Source organism: Scyliorhinus canicula, chromosome 15, assembly GCF_902713615.1.
Source record: "Scyliorhinus canicula chromosome 15, sScyCan1.1, whole genome shotgun sequence".
Taxonomy (NCBI): Eukaryota; Metazoa; Chordata; class Chondrichthyes; order Carcharhiniformes; family Scyliorhinidae; genus Scyliorhinus; species Scyliorhinus canicula.
In genome coordinates this window covers 4,253,685-4,275,017 of record NC_052160.1, presented here as the reverse complement: position 1 = coordinate 4,275,017, position 21,333 = coordinate 4,253,685, and the positions used below count along the sequence as shown (strand labels likewise).

The 21,333-nt window shown below is 41.7% G+C and overlaps 1 protein-coding gene across 4 annotated transcripts in view; it reads left to right on the top strand.

Annotated features, from left to right (window-relative positions):
- Positions 1-21,333, top strand: part of LOC119978207 (multidrug resistance-associated protein 1-like) — a 99,978-nt gene that overhangs the window by 52,765 nt on the left and 25,880 nt on the right. Inside the window, exons 13-21 of one of the 4 annotated variants that reach the window (XM_038819640.1) lie at positions 2,555-2,642; positions 3,741-3,810; positions 11,275-11,401; positions 13,678-13,854; positions 16,240-16,407; positions 16,503-16,668; positions 17,568-17,597; positions 20,323-20,383; positions 21,192-21,321. In XM_038819640.1, the coding sequence (XP_038675568.1) occupies positions 2,555-2,642; positions 3,741-3,810; positions 11,275-11,401; positions 13,678-13,854; positions 16,240-16,407; positions 16,503-16,668; positions 17,568-17,597; positions 20,323-20,383; positions 21,192-21,321 (1,017 nt within the window). Of the gene's footprint in view, positions 1-2,554; positions 2,643-3,740; positions 3,811-11,274; positions 11,402-13,677; positions 13,855-16,239; positions 16,408-16,502; positions 16,669-17,567; positions 17,598-20,319; positions 20,384-21,191; positions 21,322-21,333 lie in introns of all 4 variants that reach the window. The other 3 variants (XM_038819639.1, XM_038819642.1, XM_038819641.1) reach the window with 3 other exon arrangements.

Below are 21,333 nucleotides of genomic sequence, written 5' to 3'. Positions count from 1 at the left end.
TCTTCCAAAATTCCCGAGAACCTGGAACGGTCCCAGTGAATTGAAAAACTGCAAGTGTAAGACCAATATTGGAAACATATAGTACACACACAGCAGGAACAAACTGGTAGATTGGTTAGCCTAATGTCTGTATTTGGGGAAAATGCATGAATCCGTTGTTAGGAAGGTAATATTAAGATATTTTAAAAATGAAAATACTTGTCTGTGAAAGTCGACATGATTTTGTGAAAAGGAAATGGTGTTTGACAAATTTATTACAGTACTTTTGATGAAGTGGCAAGCTGGTGGATTAAGGGGAACCAGTAGATGCAGTGGACTTGGATTTCCAGAATACATTCGCTAAGGTTCCACATAAAAAAGTTACTGTTCAAGATAAGAATTCATGACGCTGGGTGTGATATATTAGCAGGGACAGAGGACTGGCAACCTAGCGTGCAGCAGAAATTCAGGACAATTGGGTCACTTTCAGGTTGGCAAACTAACTGGCAGCATAGTGGCGCATAACTGGCAGTACGGTGGCGCAGTGGGTTAGCCCTGCTGCCTCACGGCGCCGAGGTCCCAGGTTCGATCCTGGCTCTGGGTCACTGTCCATGTGGAGTTTGCACATTCTCCCCGTGTCTGCGTGGGTTTCGCCCATGCAACCCAAAGATGTGCTAGCTAGGTGGATTGGCCACGCTAAATTGCCCCTTAATTGGAAGACATGAATTGGGTACTCTAAATTTACAAATCAATAAATTTTTTAAAAAGGTTGGCAAACTAACTAGTTCCACAGGGGTAAGTGCTGGAGCGTCAGCTATTTATGACCTTTATTAATGACTTGAATGAAGGCACTGACTGTATTGTAGTCTTTTAGATGATATAAAGAGAGGTGGGGAAAGGAAGTTGTGAGGAGGATGCAAAGTAAAAAAGACAGGTTAAGTGAGCAAAGATTTGGGAGACGGAGTATAATATGGGAAAAGGTGTGATTGTCTACGTTGGCAGGAAGAGTAGCTAAGAAGAATGTAATTTAGTGGTGAGAGACTGCAGCATGTTGCAGTATAGAGGGATCTGGGTGTCCTAGTACATGAATCTCAAAAAGTTACCATGCAAGTATAGCAATTAATTAGGAAGTCAAATAGAATGTGGCCTTTGTTGTAAGGAGATGGAGCATAAAAATAGGGATGTCTTGCTGCAACAAGAGGATGTTGGTGAGACTGGATCTGGAATACTGTGTACGGTTCAGGTCTCCTTACTTGAGGAATATACTTGAAGCAGAGAAGGTTTGGTCAGCACATTCCAGGGATGGAGGTGTTGTCTTTCAATGAAAGATTGAGCATATTGAGCCTTGAAGTTGCATTGGAGTTTAGAAGAATGAGGGGTTATCTTACTGAATCATAAGGAGTTTCGGAGGGGGCTTCACAGGTAGATGTTGCGAGGATATTTCCTCTTGCGAGAGAATCTAGAACTAGGGGCACAGTTTTAAAATAAGGCGTCTCCCGTTTATGACAGATGAGGAATAATTAATTCTGAGGGTTGTTGGTCTTTGGAATTCGCTTCCATGGACAGCAATGGAGGCTATTATCAAATATATTCCTAGAAATCCCTATAGTGCAGAAGGAGGCCATTCGACCAATTGGAGTCTGCACCGACCCTCCAAACAGTCTATATGTCCACCCTACCCCCGTAACCTAACCTGCACATCTATGGAGTGCGAGAGGAAACCAGAGCACTCGGAGGAAACTCATGCAGGCACTGGGAGAACGTGCAGACTCCACACAGTCACCCAAAGCTGGAATTGAACCTGGGTCCCTGGCGCTGTGACACCATGCTGCCCAAGGCTAAATTGGACAGATTTCTGATCGGCAAAGGAGTCGAGGTTTAGGGTGGAGTTAAGGTCATAAACCAATCAGCCACGATTATGCGGAATGGTGGAGCAGGCTCGATGGGCTGGATGGCCCACTCCTCTTCCTACTTTTAAAAATAAACAATTTAGCGTGGCCGATCCACCTGTCCTGCACATCCTTGGGTTGTGCGGGTGAGACCCACTCAGATAAGGGGAAAATGTGCAAACTCCACACGGACAGTGACCTGGGGTCGGAATGGAAGCCGGGTCCTTGGCACCATGAGGCAGCAGTGCTAACCATTGTGCAACCGTGCTACCCCTCTCTTCCTATTTTCTATGATCTTATACAGCAACCTCAAGTGGTCTTTTTAAGCAATGCTGGCTATGCCCCTTGATGCCCAGGACAAATGGGGTTAATGTGCACAACACCTAATTGTCCATTAAAATTCCAAGCCAATCAATTTGTATATGTCCTCCCAGACAGATGGTTGTTCAAGGGGTCTTCAAACTTTTCTATTGTTTATCGCATATTTTTCAAAAATATTCAGTTGGTGGGTCAATCTTCCAAGAAAGGTCAATGAGTTAAGGGAAGATAAAAACTCCAATTTCTTTCTCTCATCTCTTAGCTGTGCTAAAATATAAATAAGCTGTATTTAATCTTTTTTTTTGGCAAGGTTTGTTTTAATGTTGGTTAAATTTGGTTATCTCTTTAATTCGTTTGTTTTTCTTTAGGCAGGTGTTTCCTTGAAGCGTTTGGATACATTCCTTTCTCATGAGGAGCTGGATCTAGACACAGTGGACAGACATTTAGTCCATTCCTGTAAGTAGTAGATCATCTTTACCTGAATAAAACGGTCAACAATTAATTTCTGCTAAACAGCATGCACCATATTCATGCTTTTCACTTGGTCCTTGTTTTGTAACATTGATTAAAAACAATTAAGACATTGTTGTCCTCTATCTTTTTGTAAAGTAAATTTTTCACTGGTTTGTTTTGTGAAATCACGATTAGCTTTGCAATCTTAATTGTCGAATGCATTCCTAGTTGGATAACATGGTGCAAAAATGAAATGAAAAATGAAAAGAGATGCTGGTACAAAGTGTCAATTCCAGGTGTAATGCTTTCCAATCTTTGCATTTGGGGAGAGGCATTGAACAAGCTGGGAAACGCCAGTCTCTGTCCCTTTTATTAAAAAATACGAATAGAGAAAGAAAATATGAAGGAAATGTCATCCTGGATTATTCTCAAAAATCCTCTGGTGATGGAGCATGCACATCGTTTAGCAAAGCTCCCCTCCCTCCCCACCCCATCACACTCTATGACTGGTATTGTGTGCAAAAGACTAGTGATTGGTTAGTCAATTAATTAAATATGATGTGGAGATGCCGGCGTTGGACTGGAGTGAGCACAGTAAAAAGTCTTACAACACCAGGTTAAAGTCCAACAGGTTTGTTTCAAATCACGAGCTTTCGGAGCACTGCTCCTTCCTCGGGTGAATGATTCACCTGAGGAAGGAGCAGTGCTCCAAAAGCTAAGTCATTCGAGACAAACCTGTTGGACTTTAACCTGGTGTTGTAAGACTTCTTACTGAATTAATTAAACGCGAGAGCTTACATTTATGTGGTATCTTTCTTGTTCTCAAAATATTCCAATCCGCTTCAGTCAGCAATTTGCCATAATGCTGAAAATTTGGTGAGGACCATTTTGATTCTAACTAAGCTGACTGCCCCCCACAACCCCTTTTCTTAATTCATGGACAGTAAAGGCAATCTTAATACCATAACCTCCTGGCTATGGTCAGCTAGAACAGAAACTGCCAAGGACCAAACCTGGGGTTCCTTTGAGTGGGGGGTTTTAAGATTAGAAATATGTAATTTTGTTTGCATGCAAGTTAAATTATATTTTTGTCTAATTTAGCTCTGAACAGTATCATTGTGAAGAATGGAACTTTCAGCTGGTCCAAAGATGATGCCCCATGCCTGAACAAGTAAGATGAAAAATGAGCATGTTTTGTGATTTACTTTGTACGTGTGTATATATAGTATGTGGGTATTGTGTTTTCTGCAGGTATTGTAATTATTAAAAATGTTGGCAATTACATAAACTTGATTGAATATACAATTTGGCAAGTCATGTTGCAGCTGCACAGGACCTTAGTTAGGCCTCATTTAGAATATTGTGTACAATTCTGGTCGCCACACTACCAGAAGGATGTGGATGCTTTGGAGAGTGTACAGAAGCGGTTTACTAAGATGTTGCTTGGTATGGAGGGCATTAGCTATGTGGAGAGATTAAATAAGCTTGGTCTGTTCTCACTGGAACGACAAGAGGTTGAGAGGTGACCTGATAGAGGTCTACAAAATTGAGTGGCATGGACAGATGCTCTTTCCTAGGGTAGAGAGTCAAGTACTAGGAGATATAGGTTTAAAGTGTGTGGGGAAAAGTTTAGAACAGATTTGCGAAGCAAGTCTTTTACACAGAGGGTGGTAACTATGTTGAACGTGCTGCCTGGGAGGTGGTGGGAGCAGGTACAATAACTGCATTTAAGGGACATCTAGACAAATAGATGAATATATGGGAATGGAAGGATACGGACTCCGTAAGTGCAGACGCTTTTAATTTAGGCAGGTACCATAGTTGGTGCAGGCTTGGAGGGCCGAAGGGCCTGTTCCTCAGTTGTATTCTTTGTTCTCTGATGTGGAAAGGTGCTCAGGTTTGTGTTGAAGAATGCATTATTTCATTTTTATAATCAATATTAATGCTGATTTGGGGACATGATTGCATGCACCAGGATATTTGAGAGGTCATGGAGGCTGGAGGTGGTAGTTTGCAGGTCAAGAGACAGCTTTTTTCAGGAACAGCGACTTGAAAAGAGAAGCAAGTATAGTACTTAATATTTCTGTTTCCATACCTCTGCTATTGATGCTGCTGTGACTTTCTGGTTGGTGTTTAAATGTAATCTAATGTTGCATTAATCTGTATAAAGTCATGCTATTCTTGCAGTGGACCATGCACACATGTACTCCTTGGTTTTAGATCCAGGTCATTTATGTGCACCATCCTTAATTTTCATAGACGACCTAAATTCCAATGGAATAAATGGATTGAGAATTTCCATGGAACTGGCATCTCTGATTACTCTGGTAGAGCCCTCGAAAGACCAGAGTGAGCTTTACCCATCCAATCTTGCAGTAAACATAACAAGGCACAGTCATTTACTGAAGAAAGCTTGCTGTTGTAATCTATCCTGCTGCACTGATGTGTGACCTTCTCGAGATCAAATCATGGAATCATATACTGTCCTAACCAGATCAAAACCAAGAATGATGTAATTAATATGATCCATGTCAATGAACAATTCTTGGTGCAATCAGTACATTTACTGTAATGATGCACTTTACTATTTTCCTCAATGCCAAAACAACAGAATTTGTTTGTATTTGGGGACCGGAGGGTAAACAAGAATGTGAAGCTGAAGCTACAATCCGATCAGCCACCATCTTATTGAATGGCGGTGCAGGCTTGAGGGGCCGAGTGGCCTCCTGCTCCTAATACTGTTTGTATGCTTGTACAACATTCATCTCTTGGTGATCTCTGAAATGTGGTTGCTTACTTCTGAGACAGCGTTAGCTTTAGTCCAACTACTGATTTGGGGGAAAATGGTCAACCTCCAATATGCCATCTACAAACTATTGGGAACGGATTTAGTAAAGCAAAAGGACATTATATTAATTGATCAACTGTTCACAAGCTTCCAATAAGGTGCTTGTATTAATCACTTTGTTATCATCTGTGATTTGCTGGAAATTAACACTTTGTTCAGTCAGCTCCAGGTGATGATACTGAATAAAATGGCACCAATGATTCAATATGTTAACATTTTATTTGACATGAACAAACAATGGATGAATATGTTTTTTGGTGTATTGCAGCATAATTCTGGTTCTCTGCAGTTAACAAAAATACTTAGCAGTATTCATTACACCTCTTTGATCTTTCTATCTCACTTGGCCTTTCTGTTCTCAAAGTCTCAGTCACACACACAATCTTCCTAGATTGTTTCCTTGTAATCCTCATCACTTCTCCTCGCCAACTTCTGCATCTCTCGTGGACAAAGCGCTCCCAGGTCAGTTACAACTGCACTTTCAATATCCTCCATTCATCACAACATTTCTGAACTGTTGGTCTATGCAATCACTTCCTTCCTTTGATCTATGATGCTCTTGTCCTTGCTCTATTCCACTGGTAGCTGTTGATGTGGCTCTTTACTGCCTTGAGTCTCAGGCTACAGTTTGAATGCATTTTGTAACACAGCTGGTTAAGCAATTCCATACCAGGTCTGCATTGAATCCTGCTCCCCCCACAAAAACTACTCAATTATTCAGAATGCAAAAGTAACAAGTTTTTTTTTCTCCACTTAAAACTGCCTCCTTAAATCCCCTTTCCCTGTCCTCCTCTACTCTGTTGCAGCATGGCAGCACAGTGCTTCACAGTTCCAGGGTCCCAGGTTCGATTCCCGGCTTGGATTGCTATGTAGAGTCTGCGCGTTCTCCCCGTGTTCTCGTGGGTTTCCTCCGGGTGCTCCAGTTTCCTCCCACAGTCCAAAGATGTGCAGGTTGGTTGGATTGGCCAATCTAAATTGCCCTTAGTGTCCAAAAAACGTTAGGTGGGGTTGCTGGGTTATGGGGATGAGGTGGAGGTGTGGGCTTAATTAGGGTGCCCTTTCCTAGGGCCAGTGCAGACTCGATAAGCCGAATGGCCTCTTTCTGCACGGTAAATTCTATGATTCTATAAGTGTGAGAAGCTCATGGTGTTCATTCTCACTAAGATCAACCATTTGTTTGGGTATCACCTCCGAATTATGTGCTTCCCCTTTATCGCCCTTTGCAAGCCTCCCTAAGGTTCCCCACCCTGCCCTAACCTTCAAACTCACATTTCTTCTTTTTTTTCTCTTCTATCTCCTCTCCTTGTTCATGAGACCCATTTATGGCTACAGGGATGGTGCAGGCGGGAGGGATTCAGATTTCTGGATAGCTGGGGCTCTTTCTGGGGAAGGTGGGACCTCTATAGACAGGATGGTCTACATCTGGACCTGAGGGGCACCAATATCCTGGGGGGGGAGATTTGTTAGTGCTCTTTGAGGGGTGCTTAAACTAATTCGGCAGGGGCATGGGAACCTGGAGTGTAGTTTTGGGGTACGGGAGATTGAGAGTATAGAGGTCAGGAGCACAGATTTGACTTCGCAGGAGGGTGCCAGTGTTCAGGTAGGTGGTTTGAAGTGTGTCTACTTCAATGCCAGGAGTATACGAAATAAGGTAGGGGAACTGGCAGCATGGGTTGGTACCTGGGACTTCGATGTTGTGGCCATTTCAGAGACATGGATAGAGCTGGGACAGGAATGGTTGTTGCAGGTTCCGGGTTTTAGGTGTTTTAGTAAGCTCCGAGAAGGGGGCAAAAGAGGGGGAGGTGTGGCGCTGCTAGTCAAGGACAGTATTACGGTGGCGGAAAGGATGCTAGATGGCGACTCTTCTTCTGAGGTAGTATGGGCTGAGGTTAGAAACAGGAAAGGAGAGGTCACCCTGTTGGGAGTTTTCTATAGGCCACCTAATAGTTCTAGGGATGTAGAGGAAAGGATGGCGAAGATGATTCTGGAAAAGAGCGAAAGTAACAGGGTAGTTGTTATGGGAGACTTTAACTTTCCAAATATTGACTGGAAAAGATATAGTTCGAGTACATTAGATGGGTCATTCTTTGTACAATGTGTGCAGGAGGGTTCCCTGACACAATATGTTGACAGGCCAACAAGAGGCGAGGCCACATTGGATTTGGTTTTGGGTAATGAACCAGGCCAGGTGTTAGATCTGGAGGTAGGTGAGCACTTTGGAGACAGTGACCACAATTCGGTGACCTTTACGTTAGTGATGGAAAGGGATAAGTATACCCCGCAGGGCAAGAGTTATAGCTGGGGGAAGGGCAATTATGATGCCATTGGACATGACTTAGGATGTGTAGGTTGAAGTAGGCTGCAAGGGTTTGGCACACTGGATATGTGGAGCTTGTTCAAGGAACAGCTATTGCGTGTTCTTGATAAGTACGTACCAGTCAGGCAGGGAGGAAGGGGTCGAGCGAGGGAACCGTGGTTTACCAAAGAAGTGGAATCTCTTGTTAAGAGGAAGAAGGAGGCCTATGTGAAGATGAGGCGTGAAGTTTCGGTTGGGGCGCTTGATAGTTGCGAGGAAGGATCTGAAGGGAGCTAAGACGAGCAAGGAGGGGACATGAGAAGTCTTTGGCAGGTAGGATCAAGGAAAACCCAAAAGCTTTCTATAGGTATGTCAGGAATAAAAGAATGATTAGGGTAAGAGTAGGGCCAGTCAAGGACAGTGGTGGGAAGTTGTGTGTGAAGGCTGAGGAGATAAGCGAGATACTAAATGAATACTTTTTGTCAGTATTCACTCAGGAAAAAGATAATGTTGTGGAGGAGAATGCTGAGGCCCAGGCTATTAGAATAGATGGCATTGAGGTGCGTAGGGAAGAAGTGTTCGCAATTCTGGACAAGGTGAAAATAGATAAGTCCCTGGATCCTGATGGGATTTATCCTAGGATTCTCTGGGAAGCCAGGGAAGAGATTGCTGAGCCTTTGGCTTTGATTTTTGTCATCATTGGCTACAGGAATAGTGCCAGAGGACTGGAGGATAGCAAATGTGGTCCCTTTATTCAAGAAGGGGAGTAGAGATAACCCCGGTAACTATAGGCCGGTGAGCCTCACGTCTGTTGTGGGTAAAGTCTTGCAGAGGATTATAAGAGATACGATTAGGGATGATTAGGGATAGTCAGCATGGTTTTGTGAAGGGTAGGTCATGCCTCACAAACCTTATCGAGTTCATTGAGAAGGTGACTGAACAGATAGACGAGGGTAGAGCAGTTGATGTGGTGTATATGGATTTCAGTAAAGCGTTTGATAAGGTTCCCCATGGTCGGCTATTGCAGAAAATACGGAGGCTGGGGATTGAGGGTGATTTAGAGATGTGGATCAGAAATTGGCTAGTTGAAAGAAGACAGAGAGTGGTAGTTGATGGGAAATGTTCAGAATGGAGTTCAGTTACGAGTGGCGTACCACAAGGATCTGTTCTGGGACCGTTGCTGTTTGTCATTTTTATAAATGACCTAGAGGAGGGCGCAGAAGAATGGGTGAGTAAATTTGCAGACGACACTAAAGTCGGTGGAGTTGTAGACAGTGCGGAAGGATGTTGCAGGTTACAGAGGGACATAGATTTTTTTTTTTTATAAATTTAGATTACCCAATTATTTTTTCCAATTAAGGGGCAATTTAGCGTGGCCAATCCACCTACTCTGCACATTTTTGGGTTGTGGGGGCGAAACCCACGCAGACACGGGGAGAATGTGCAAACTCCACACTGACAGTGACCCAGAGCCGGGATCGAACCTGGGACCTCAGCGCCGTGAGGCGGTTGTGCTAACCACTAGGCCACCGTGCTGCCCAGAGGGACATAGATAACCTGCAGAGCTGGGCTGAGAGGTGGCAAATGGAGTTCAATGTGGAGAAGTGTGAGGTGATTCACTTTGGAAAGAATAACAGGATGAGGAATATTTGGCTAATGGTAAAATTCTTGGTAGTGTGGATGAGCAGAGGGATCTCGGTGTCCATGTATATAAATCCCTGAAAGTTGCCACCCAGGTTGATAGGGTTGTGAAGAAGGCCTATGGTGTGATGGCCTTTATTGGTAGAGGGATTGAGTTCCGGAGCCATGAGGTCATGTTGCAGTTGTACAAAACTCTAGTACGGCCGCATTTGGAGTATTGCGTACAGTTCTGGTCGCCTCATTATAGGAAGGACGTGGAAGCTTTGGAACGGGTGCAGAGGAGATTTACCAGGATGTTGCCTGGTATGGAGGGAAAATCTTATGAGGAAAGGCTGATGGACTTGAGGTTGTTTTCGTTGGAGAGAAGAAGGTTAAGAGGTGACTTAATAGAGGCATACAAGATGATCAGAAGGTTAGATAGGGTGGACAGTGACAGCCTTCTCCCGCGGATGGAGGTGGCTAGCATGAGGGGACATAGCCTTAAATTGAGGGGTAATAGATATAGGACAGAGGTCTGAGGTAGGTTTTTTACGCAAAGAGTGGTGAGGCCGTGGAATGCCCTACCTGCAACAGTAGTGAACTCGCCAACATTGAGGGCATTTAAAAGTTTATTGGATAAGCATATGGATGATAAGGGCATAGTGTAGGTTAGATGGCCTTTAGTTTTTTCCATGTCGGTGCAACATCGAGGGCCGAAGGGCCTGTACTGCGCTGTATCGTTCTATGTTCTATTAAACAGTACAATATTACTGCCTATTCATATAGCAGAGCAGAAATTGTAACCAGGTGTTCAGTAAATGGTTAAAAACTTTAACAAACTTAACTTGCCTTGAGTATATGAAAGGAATGTGAGCTAATTTTGAGGCCACAAATAATTCACTTCTATAATTTGTTATCAAAAATCCAGAAATTATAACATTGCTATTTAGTAACTTCTTTGACCCGTAGGATAGTAATAACTATAACCTTTCAGGTAATGAATGTTTGTATGAACAAAGAGAAGTACAGTAAGAAGTCTTACAACACCTGGTTAAAGTCCAACAGGCTTGTTTCAAACACGAGCTTTCGGAGCACTGCTCCTTCCTCAGGTGACTGGAGAGGTCACCTGAAGAAGGAGCTGCGCTCCGAAAGCTCGTGTTTGAAACAAACCTGTTGGACTTTAACCTGGAGTTGTAAGACTTCTTACTGTGCTCACCCCAGACCAACGCCGGCATCTCCACATCAAAGAAAAGTACAGCACAGGAACAGGCCCTTCGGCCCTCCAAGGGCCGACCATGCTGCCTGTCTAAACTAAAATCTTCTACACTTCCTGCGTCTGTATCCCTCTATTCTCATCCTATTCATGTATTTGCCAAGATGCCCCTTAAACATCACTATCGTCCCTGCTTCCACCTCCTCCGGCAGCGAGTTCCAGGCACCCACTACCCTCTGCGTGTGGAAAAAAACCCAAACAAACTTGCCTTGTACATCTCCAACAAACAGTGCCTAAACCTTGCTCCTCACATCTTAAACCTAACCCCCTAGTAATTGACCCCTCTACCCTGGGAGAAAGCCTCTGACTATCCACTCTTATCTATGCCCCTCATATCAGGTTGCCCCTCAACCTCCGTCATATGCTATGGCAAATGTGGTGCATGATCAGTTAATATTACCCTCTTCAAAAATGACTCCAGCAAAATAATTGGCAAGAGATTGTAGCAAAGGCAATACTAGTATCCAGGTAGTATCTGATCAAATGCAGAGACAACACCACTGCTGCTGAGAACTAACTTTCTTTTAATGCCTTTTTCATATCAATTTTCTGTTTTATACTATATATTTATTGCTTTGTATGAATATTTGTCTCACAGGATCGATGTAGAAATCCCTGAAGGTTCTCTTGTGGCTGTTGTTGGACATGTTGGATGTGGAAAATCTTCCCTGCTCTCTGCATTGCTTGGGGAAATGCAGAAAATTGAAGGTTATATTGCTGTTAAGGTAAATCATCTTTCTGCCCTCTTCCTCTTGTGCCATAAACTAACAGGAACCTAAAATATTATAATTAAAACGTTAGCGCAAATGTAACCTGGAGGCAGGATAAAGAACACTCACTCGTAGAGCTAACGGTTTGGTGCCAACTATGATTGGGTTGCTGCTGCTGCTCATTCGTAACTTGTGACATTTGCTGATGGTTCTACTAGTTTAACCTGCCATGGTAATCTGATGCTGGAGCAGTGCGAGTATATAGTACACCAGGGCACCATTGATCAACTAGCTAGCTGGCCTCATTAATGGAGCTTGGTGGGATATCTGGAGGACTGGAATACTTGGTTCCCGATAACTGTATGAGGCAAAGCCTTAATGTGTAGGGTAGTCCTTGGCTGGCCAAGCTTCACAAGTTAACTAATGCTCTGAACTAGCTAGCTATGTTAATTTAACCTCGCTTGCTTTTGATGATCTGTTCACCTGCATCATGAGATCCCTTTGTTCTTGTACTCTTGTTGTTTTTATGATGTGGAGATGCTGGCGTTGGACTGGGGTGGGCACAGTAAGAAGTCTGACAACACCAGGTTAACAGGTTTGTTTGGAATCACTAGCTTTTGGAGCACAGGATTCCCCTGATGATGGAGCTGTGCTCCAAAAACTAGTGATTCCAAACAAACCTTGTGTTGTAAGACTTCTTTTGGTTCTTTTCTTTATTTTGACAGTATTCTGCTTTTTTTCTACCAAAGTGCACTACCTCACATGTATCCATGTTTTAATAAAGAGTCTTACACCAGGTTAAAGTCCAGCAGGTTTGTTTCGAATCACTAGCTTTCGGACCACTGCTCCTTTGTCAAACGCCTGCATCTCCACATCATGGTAGCCACGTTTACGTTAATTTGCTACTTAACTACCTAATCTGCATACTCTGTGTTTTTATGTTGCATTGCACTCCAGTGTTAGCTTTTACTAACTTGGTATCATCTGTAAATGTAGTGAGTTACCTTGTGCATCAATCCAATTTATCAATGTAAACCAGAATAACCATGATCTCAGCACTAATCTTGTGGAATACTGCATTCTCTCTTCCTTCAATCTGAATAAATAACCCTTTATCCTTGCCCTCTGCATCCTATATTTTAACCATTTGTCCCCTGATTTCAAATGTCCTAACTGTAATCAAAAGCCCAGAGGTTTGAGATTCCTGTTGTAAGGGCCCTTCCCATTGTTTCCCTTTTTTCCCCTCTTTATTTTTGCTGTTATCAATTTGATCCATGGATGCTCAATGGACATATATATTTAAGTTGGGCAGGGGAAAGAGGAACTTGAAAGTTACAACATAGTACACTGTGCTAGCTTTGGATGGCAGAACTGCAACTTTTTGGCACCTGGGGGGATTGATGGGACGTTTGGTTGGCTGGTGGCCAGTGAATTGGCCAAAGGGCTGTACTCTGCCCGGTAACAGGCGGTGATTGGGTCCTTCCTGAATGGGATAATTTTCAGAGAGCCAGGGGAAAGGCAGTTGAGGACCTGGACACTCAAGAGGAAAGGACCTGCTTTCTCCTCTCCTTTGTTTTCCCCAGAAGAGCTTTCATGTTTCTGAAACTGCAGAGACCTGAATTAATCTGCAGTGAAAACAATTACAGACTGGAAACAGTAAATTTTGGCTTTCAGTTTGAGGTTTTAAGAAGATGTGCTATAAGACAATACTCCTTAAACAAAGAATTTTTTACCTGTTTACTTATTTTTGCACCCGTCTTCTCCCCTCTGTTTATCGTGTGTGCGTTAGGAATTGGATAATTAACTTGTGTATTTTCTGCATATTTAATTAGAATTACTGTTATTAATAAACCTAATTATGTTTAAATTTACAAACCTGGTGACTGTCGTTATTGGGCAGCTGAGGGCCAAAGACTTGGGGTGTTTTTATAAGAAATATTTATTCATTTTTAATTGTGTTGCAGCTCTGGGTCAAGTGGGGCTGGCAATGACTGCAGGTTGCAACACTGGACAAGCAAACTATTAGATGAAATGTGACCTGTGCCATGCCATGTGGGCTAATTTTGTCATTGGCCAATTGATTTTGTTCTAATTCATTACTTATACATGTGCAGTGTGCGGTTCGGTGGAGACAATTGAATAAAAATTTCTCTTGCTGTGAATGTTTCCTGTTTAATGTTAATGTGCACTATCAGCTTCTCTGCTGGTTTGTTTAAAATAGCAAACATCAATTGCATTGAAGACCAAATTTAGAAACGAAAATTACAATTTGTTTCTATTTATATATACAGGGTTCAGTGGCATATGTCCCACAGCAATCATGGATCCAAAATGCATCTTTAAGAGCCAATATTATCTTTGGTCAGGAATTAATGGAAGACTGGTACATGAAAGTAGTTGAGAGCTGTGCACTTCAACCTGACCTGGAGAGTCTGCCCGCAGGCGATGAGACCGAAATAGGCGAGAAGGTTCAGTATGCATTATTCCCATACTCCTGAGATTTAGTAACGTTAATGCAAAAGTCTATTGTTAAGGTTTAAGATCTTTCCTCCTTTGTTTTCCCCAGAAGAGCTTCTGTATTTCTGAAACTGCAGAGGCCTGAATTAATCTGCAGTGAGAACAATTACAGACTCTAAACAGTAAATTTAGGCTTTCAGTTTGAGGTTTTAAGACATTTATTTTGTTTGTGTAATAGTGTGATGAATGTAAGAAGTTGTATTTTATATTTTGTTGTAATAATGTGATTTTAAAAACCCTGGGTTAAAATACAACCAGGCAGTGAGTCCAACTAAAGCTGCAATTGAGGTGTCATAAAATTGAGAATTATTCATTCTAATCATTTACTTAGAAAAATATTGTTTATATTTTGACAGTTCCCTGAGGTGTAGATAATTTTGAGGGATGGTGTTTGGTCCTGGCTGGGCTGGTCATGGGACATCTTAAGTGAGATACAGATTATATAGTTAATGGGAGGAGCCAGGTCTGTGTAGTTTTGGCAGTTTTACCACAGAATTTGATTCTGACTTGATAAAAGTATTTTCTGGTTGTTTCTGAAAAGGTCTCTCTCTCCAAAGTCTCAAGAGACAAACAAATTAACCTATTTTGTTAACTTTTTTTATCGGCATTTGAACTGTATCGGGTCACTTGGTTAGAATAATATTTATATAGTGAAGGGCATAAGTTAAAATTTTTTGCTTTATTTAAGAACTTTTTAACTGTTAATTGTCACGCTATTTATTTAATAATGGGCTGGTTTCTCTGTCCCGGAATGCCCTGATGGGATGGAGAATTGGGTGTCGCTGCAAAATTGGGATCGGCACCGGCCACCAATCTGAACGCGATGATCTGGACCCCTCTGGTGGCGAGAACGGGTTACACGCCGTACGCCAGCGTGAGCATGTAAATAAATGCAAATGATCGTAATGACTCATTTGCATGTATTTAGCGGGACTGGCATCCTATGCTCTGCCCTTCCATGACTTTCTGGTCCCTGCGGCTGGGAATCATATGGGCGCTGTTCACTTGTGGTCTCTACAATTGTGGCCCTGGCTTGGTAGACTATGGAGGTAGGCCAACCACAATGGTAGCAGCCCCCCTCACTTCAAAGTAGGGGGGGTGACCCGACCTGTGCGCACAGGATCCCCCCCCACGACCACATCAAAGTGATGTAAGTGCACTCCATCAATCGCAGGGTTCACTGCACTTACCTCTCTTTGATGTGGTCAATGTTTATGAACACTGAGGTTTCATCAAGTAGGCCACTGAAACGTGAAACAATATGAATGGATCAACGTTGCAGATGGTTTTTACGAGCTGTCAGTCACAGGCCACTATTCAAAAGCTATGAATGACTAGCATAAATTTGCATGGTGTGGAACACAAGGGGATCGTAAAACTGGTGCAATTCACCTCCGGCGGGAAAACATAATCTCCCAAATGGAGAATCCAGCTCAATGTGTTTAAATTTTGTTTTAACATAAGTTACCTAATTGGTTAGAGTCAGAATTGGGGTGAAGCAGTCTTTCCTCACAATTTGACAAATTATTTGGGGTTTCCCGTCCGGTATCCGAACAAACGTTGGGGTCGGGTCCGGTATCCTAATAATAGACTGATCTGTATTGGTGGATTGCACATTGCACCCTGTAGAAATATATTGGACCAAAAATGGGAGAAAACCTTGTGTAAACGCAATATATGATTGGACATACTTGTGTGCAAATAATAGGAATAGCAGTAGACCATTCAGCCTCCTTGAGTATGTTGATGGCTAACCAGGTCTTCAACTACATTTAACAGCTCATATGAGTTTGTGGCTACAATTTGCCAAAAGGTGAATTCCAGTTGTTTGTTAGATTATTTGAAGCAGTGGAAAATGGTGAATGCAAGATGAGTAAATCACAAATTGAGCAAATGCAGGCTGTTTTTTGGCTAGCAAATGTAAGATTCCAAGGCCGCCATTTTGGCTGGAAATTTAAAAAGATGCTTCGTATCGTCTACGCCTAAAACTGAATTATAAACTACAAATTATTGATCTCTGTATCTTTGTTGGAGAAAGAGAAACCCTTTTTTTCCACTTGCCTTTTTCCACTGCCTTTCGAAAAAAAAAGCGTTTGATAAAATGCAAGACATTGAGACTACCAGGGATTAGAACTCCGATCCATTTCTGAGGATTTACAACACGAAAGGAAGCCAGATATTGACAGTTACCAATTTTAACATGAATAGTAACTTCATACTTGTGACAATAAAAGATTATTATTGTTATTGTTATACTTTTATCCAAACTAACACAGGTTCAACATGATCAGATAATTAAATATCAAAGTTAGAATTATATATTTTATCCTATCTAGGGTGTGAATTTATCAGGAGGTCAGAAGCAGAGGGTGAGTCTAGCTCGAGCGGTTTACAGCGATAATTCAGTCTATTTTTTGGATGATCCACTCTCTGCAGTTGATGCACATGTCGGTCGACATATTTTTGATAAAGTAATTGGACCCAAAGGTTTACTCAAAAACAAGGTGAGCAACCGTTGGAATTTAACTTGGTGATGCAAACTTTTTTATTTCCACCTACGATAATAAATACATTTGGGTAAAAATTGTTTTATTTATAGACTCGTGTCTTGGTTACTCATGGTGTTAGCTTCCTAGCTCAAATGGACAGGATTCTTGTGATGGTTGATGGGAAAATCTCAGAGTCGGGCACCTACAAGGAACTTTTAAAGCAAAATGGGGCATTTGCAGAGTTCCTACGCACTTATGCTCCTACAGATAATGAAGGTGAGAAATTGCAAAAGATCAAGCCCATATACAAAAGCACCTCTTCAATATTGTCTTCTACCAATGCTGTACAAATTCAGTTTAGTATGGTTTCAGAATCTTCCATTTTATCTGCACACTGTTTGACAGACATCAGATTATTGGTGACATGATGTCCTGTAACTTCCTGGTTCCCTAGGGGAGTACCCCAAAGACACACTAAGGATTCATTCTCTGAAGTTCCCAGCTGAGGATTTACATGGCAATTATCCAGAAGTGCTAACTTCCCCTGGACAATCAATAACTTTAGACAATTCTGCTAGTTTTAAACCAATAGCTACTCTGAAACAGCTATAAAAAAACAAAAGCACTTCTAACTTTAGTGTAATTATTTTAAGGACTCAGACTGAGCTCTGCATTGAACACTCCTTGCGCATTTGGTACAGTGTCAATTTTGTACTCCTGGCTTGAGGTGTTTTCTTACATTTAAAGGCACTGTATAAATGCATGTTGTAATTGTTATTAAGATTGCAGAACTTGATTCTACTCCTGATCTGAAAAGTCACTGATTATTTGTTGATGTATAGAGTCTGTTCTGCACCACTTTCAAAATTGATGTGGGAGGCTTGTTATAATTTTGGTCTTTGTTTTTAAATGCTTTAGTCCTGATTGAACATATCTTGAAACTGGATCCACCAAAAAAGTGCAATAAAGTTTTTTTGGGTGGCTTTTAAGAAATATAAATTCTACTTTTGCATAGGGAAATCATTCAGTGTAAATCAGATTCCTGAAACTTGAGACATTTTACTTTAGCGTCAGTTCATAAATATTTGATATGTCCACGAGCCCTAATTAAGCTGCAACATTTAGCAGTAATTTTTACAAAATGATCAACTACTTCCTTTCCTGTCACCATGCAGCTATGGACAATATTGTGGAGGAGGAGAAAGGTTTGTACTGCCTTTTTTTAATACCCATCAGCATAGCTGGAAAATCTGTAGATGCATGATTTGAGTTTTCAAATAAGAATATCCAACACCAAACTATATGTCCGAGATATAGACATGAATAATTTGACCTTCATTAGAGAGCTGCATGGTCCCTTTTCACTTAGATCAGATCTGAATTTTAAAAACATCTGTGTTCATGTATATCATATGGACAACTGCAGACGTCAGAGTATTTTGCTAAGATTGTACCCGTTGCAATGACTTCCTAAAGTGCTGGAAATCGGAAATGAAACAGTCGGCTAGAATTTCCCCTTGGGCCTGGCAAGGGGCAAAATTTTCCGCTCTCGTGGGGAGAGTAAACACCCAAGAACCTAACTTGAGTAGAAAATAACATTTATTGGGTGAGGTGTGTATGGGGTGTCCAAAGTTGACCATTCTGCCCAGTGGGTTTACACCTGAAACCTTAACCTGACCCTTCTCCAGTCAGACATCGATGGATCTCCTATGAGGACATGTTGTGTAAACATGGTTTTTAGGAGTTTGTGGGATGATCCGATTGAAGTGTTTAAAATTTGGATAGATTTGGAGAAATTCCGTCCTCCCGATGGGAGAATTAAGAACTGGGGCACTCGAGACGGCTTCCAAATCCTGCGCCGGTCCTGGGAGCAGTCTTTTTGTTTCCGATCCTGGTCAGCGCCAGCACTATTCGCTTCTCAATCCTTCCCCAGTTGCACTAGTTAATGCCAGTGCTCTTCTCCCTTCCCCATTTTGCTCAGTTAATGGTAGTACCAAAAAAACAAAAATGAAATCATATAAAGGTCTTTACTCGTGGTTAGAATGTGGAACTTCCTTCTTCCAGAAATGGATGACTCCAATAGCTTGGATGTATTGTGAAATGAAACTAGATGAGCAAATGTGAGAAAAAAAGAAATGGAAGGCTGTACTGAAATGTGGAGATGAGGTAGATGCAATGGGAGGAGGTTTGCGTCGATATGTAAACCAGCATTGACTAGTATGCTTTGTGCTGTATATAAGATATCATTCACTGAATTCGGGCAGCAATCTTTCAGACAGTGGGATGTATAAACCTAGCCCTTTTCACCCAGGACAAACGAGGGGCAAAATAATTGCCTTTTAAGTCTGAGATAGATAGACTCTTATTAGGCAAGCAATAAAATGCAACGGTAGAAAAAGGGAGAACAGCGAGCCCGAGGGATTAAATGGCTGTCCTTGCGATCCAATTTCTAGCATTTTCTTGTTTCATTTCGAACGGTAATGTGTTGGATATCCAAATTGCTTGATTTTTGTGTTCTAATCTTTGGTTAATAGTTTGCTAAAAATTTACTTTTTATTGAGTGGGTTTCATCAGTGCAGGGTACCATTTCGATGTGTCCTACAAAAACACGTCTTACATTAGACGTAAATAAGAACTGCAAAAGTATTGGTGAACAAGGATCATGCTAAATTTCCCCTTAGTGTCCAGGGATGTGCAGGTTGGGTGGGGTTAGGGGGACAGGAAGGGGAGTGGGTCCAGGGTAAGGTACTCTTGCAGAGGGGTGGTGCTGACTCGATGGGCCAAATGGTCTCCTTCAGCACTGTGGAAGTTCTCAGCACTGTGGGGATTCTGTGTTCTAAGCTCTGCTTGGAATTCCCCTGGATTGACCCCGTTGTTTTGTCTTGTTATTACTCACAGACTGTTATGCTCTTTAGTCTCTTATGAGTTGCCAGTTATTCAGTGAAAAGGTGGAGGATTTTCTAGATATCAAAGCGATCAAATTACTCCATTGTTGTAATCTTTGAAAAAGAAATACTTTCTGGCAGGTCCCCCACTCCCCCATTAAATCTGCATTCTTAATGCTCTGCGTTGTGTTGCTGCATTTCTTTTATTGCATCCTTGTTTTGTTTTGCATGGAAATAATTGTAATGCGGATTTGCCTTCTTAGAAAATGAATGTGACATTGCTGAATTAATTGAATGAAGTTAAAATTGGAATAAGTTTTTAATTAAAATGCTGTCTTTTTAAAAAAGAGAGCATAGTAGGAAAATTAGGAAATTTCACCCATTTGAACAGACCATGCACTTGGTTCCTTATTTTGCATATTAAAATTAGTCACCGGTAAGATTTTTGAGCAAATAAGTTTCAATCCTAAAGTCAACAAACAGAACCCAGTTTAACCCCATTCTCTACCCTGACTGCCATATGAAATAGATGACCAGTTCCTGACCCCATTGACCTTGAGGTAAGGCATGTTGATCTTATTTGAAAGTAACTTCCTGTGTCCTGCACAGAATTCTCCTCTCTGCTAACATTGTCCCACAATTATCGACATGGTGAATCTACCTTTAGCCAAGTCTGTGCCCCACTAAACTCGACCATAATATTCAATGTACAAACTCCATTCTGGAACCTAGTACATTTAATGTCCACTTTATCCATTCAGTAGGTCGATGGCTGATTCTTTAGGTAAATGTTTCTTAAAGGAATTGAGCGGTGCTGTTTGTATATTCCGGTGTGTACCTGAAGTTTGCTCTAATTCATGTCATAAAACAGCATAGAAAAACTACTTCAGCCTGTTGTTAATGCTGCTAAACAGGTACTGTTGCTGCATTTTCGACACTCAATATCTGTTACTTTAATTGCTCGTCTGTCGCCTTCTCCAATGGGATAATATTAAATGCTTTATTTTTAAATTGTTTCATGGTTTGGAATTCGATGCCTCAGCAGAAACGGAACAAGATCAAAAACACATTCATCCACGCAGGACATCACGAAACTCTCCCTTAAGGTATGCTTTCTGTGCAAATGTGTGCTGAAACAAACCACCTTTTTGAAAAATGCCTTCAAATCTAATGAATCTTTGCCAATTGTGTGAAATATCAAATTTACTTACCAATTTGCCTTTTTCTGTGTAAGGCAATGGAACAACAAACCTGGTATGAATTGCTTTCTATATGCGACTCGACAAAGGTCTGAAGACTAACAAGTTTAAAAAATAAATAAATTATAAAATAGAAACATTAATGAAGAAACACTAAGAACTCAACACCTACAGGCCACACAGTCAATTGGCATTGCATAGAATTTACTGCCAGAAACAGACTATTTAATTCAACAGATCTGTGTCAGTGTTGGTGTTCCACACAAGCCTCTGCCACCTTATTCTCACCCTATTGTCCTTATTTTCCCCCCCCCTAATTTACTTACCCAGCTTCTCTTAAATCTGCCAATGTTATTCACCTCAACCACCCCATGTAATAGCAAGTCCCACTCTGAGTGAACGTCCTGACATTTCTATTCCATTAAGTGCAGCTGATTCCGCTGTTTTTCACTGGTACTTTCTCTTTTGATAATTAATACAATGAATGCTCTCCCCATGACTGCGTGGGTTTCCTCCGGGTGCTCTGATTTCCTCCCACAAGTCCTGAAAGACGTGCTGTTGGGTGAATTGGACATTCTGAATTCCCCACTGTGTACCCGAACAGGCGTTGGAGTGTGGCATCTAGGGGCTTTTCACAGTAACTTCATTGCACTGTTAATGTAAGCCTACTTGTGACGCTAATAAAGATTATTATTACTATTATTATTAAATCCAGCTCTGCATCTTATGATGAGGAAGCAATGCCTTCACAGCAGAAAAACTCAAACTTGCAAGATGCTAGCGAAAAAGCAAAGCAAACAGCTGGTGTGAAATTGACGGAAGCTGACAAAGCTCTGACTGGTAGGGTAAGGAAATGC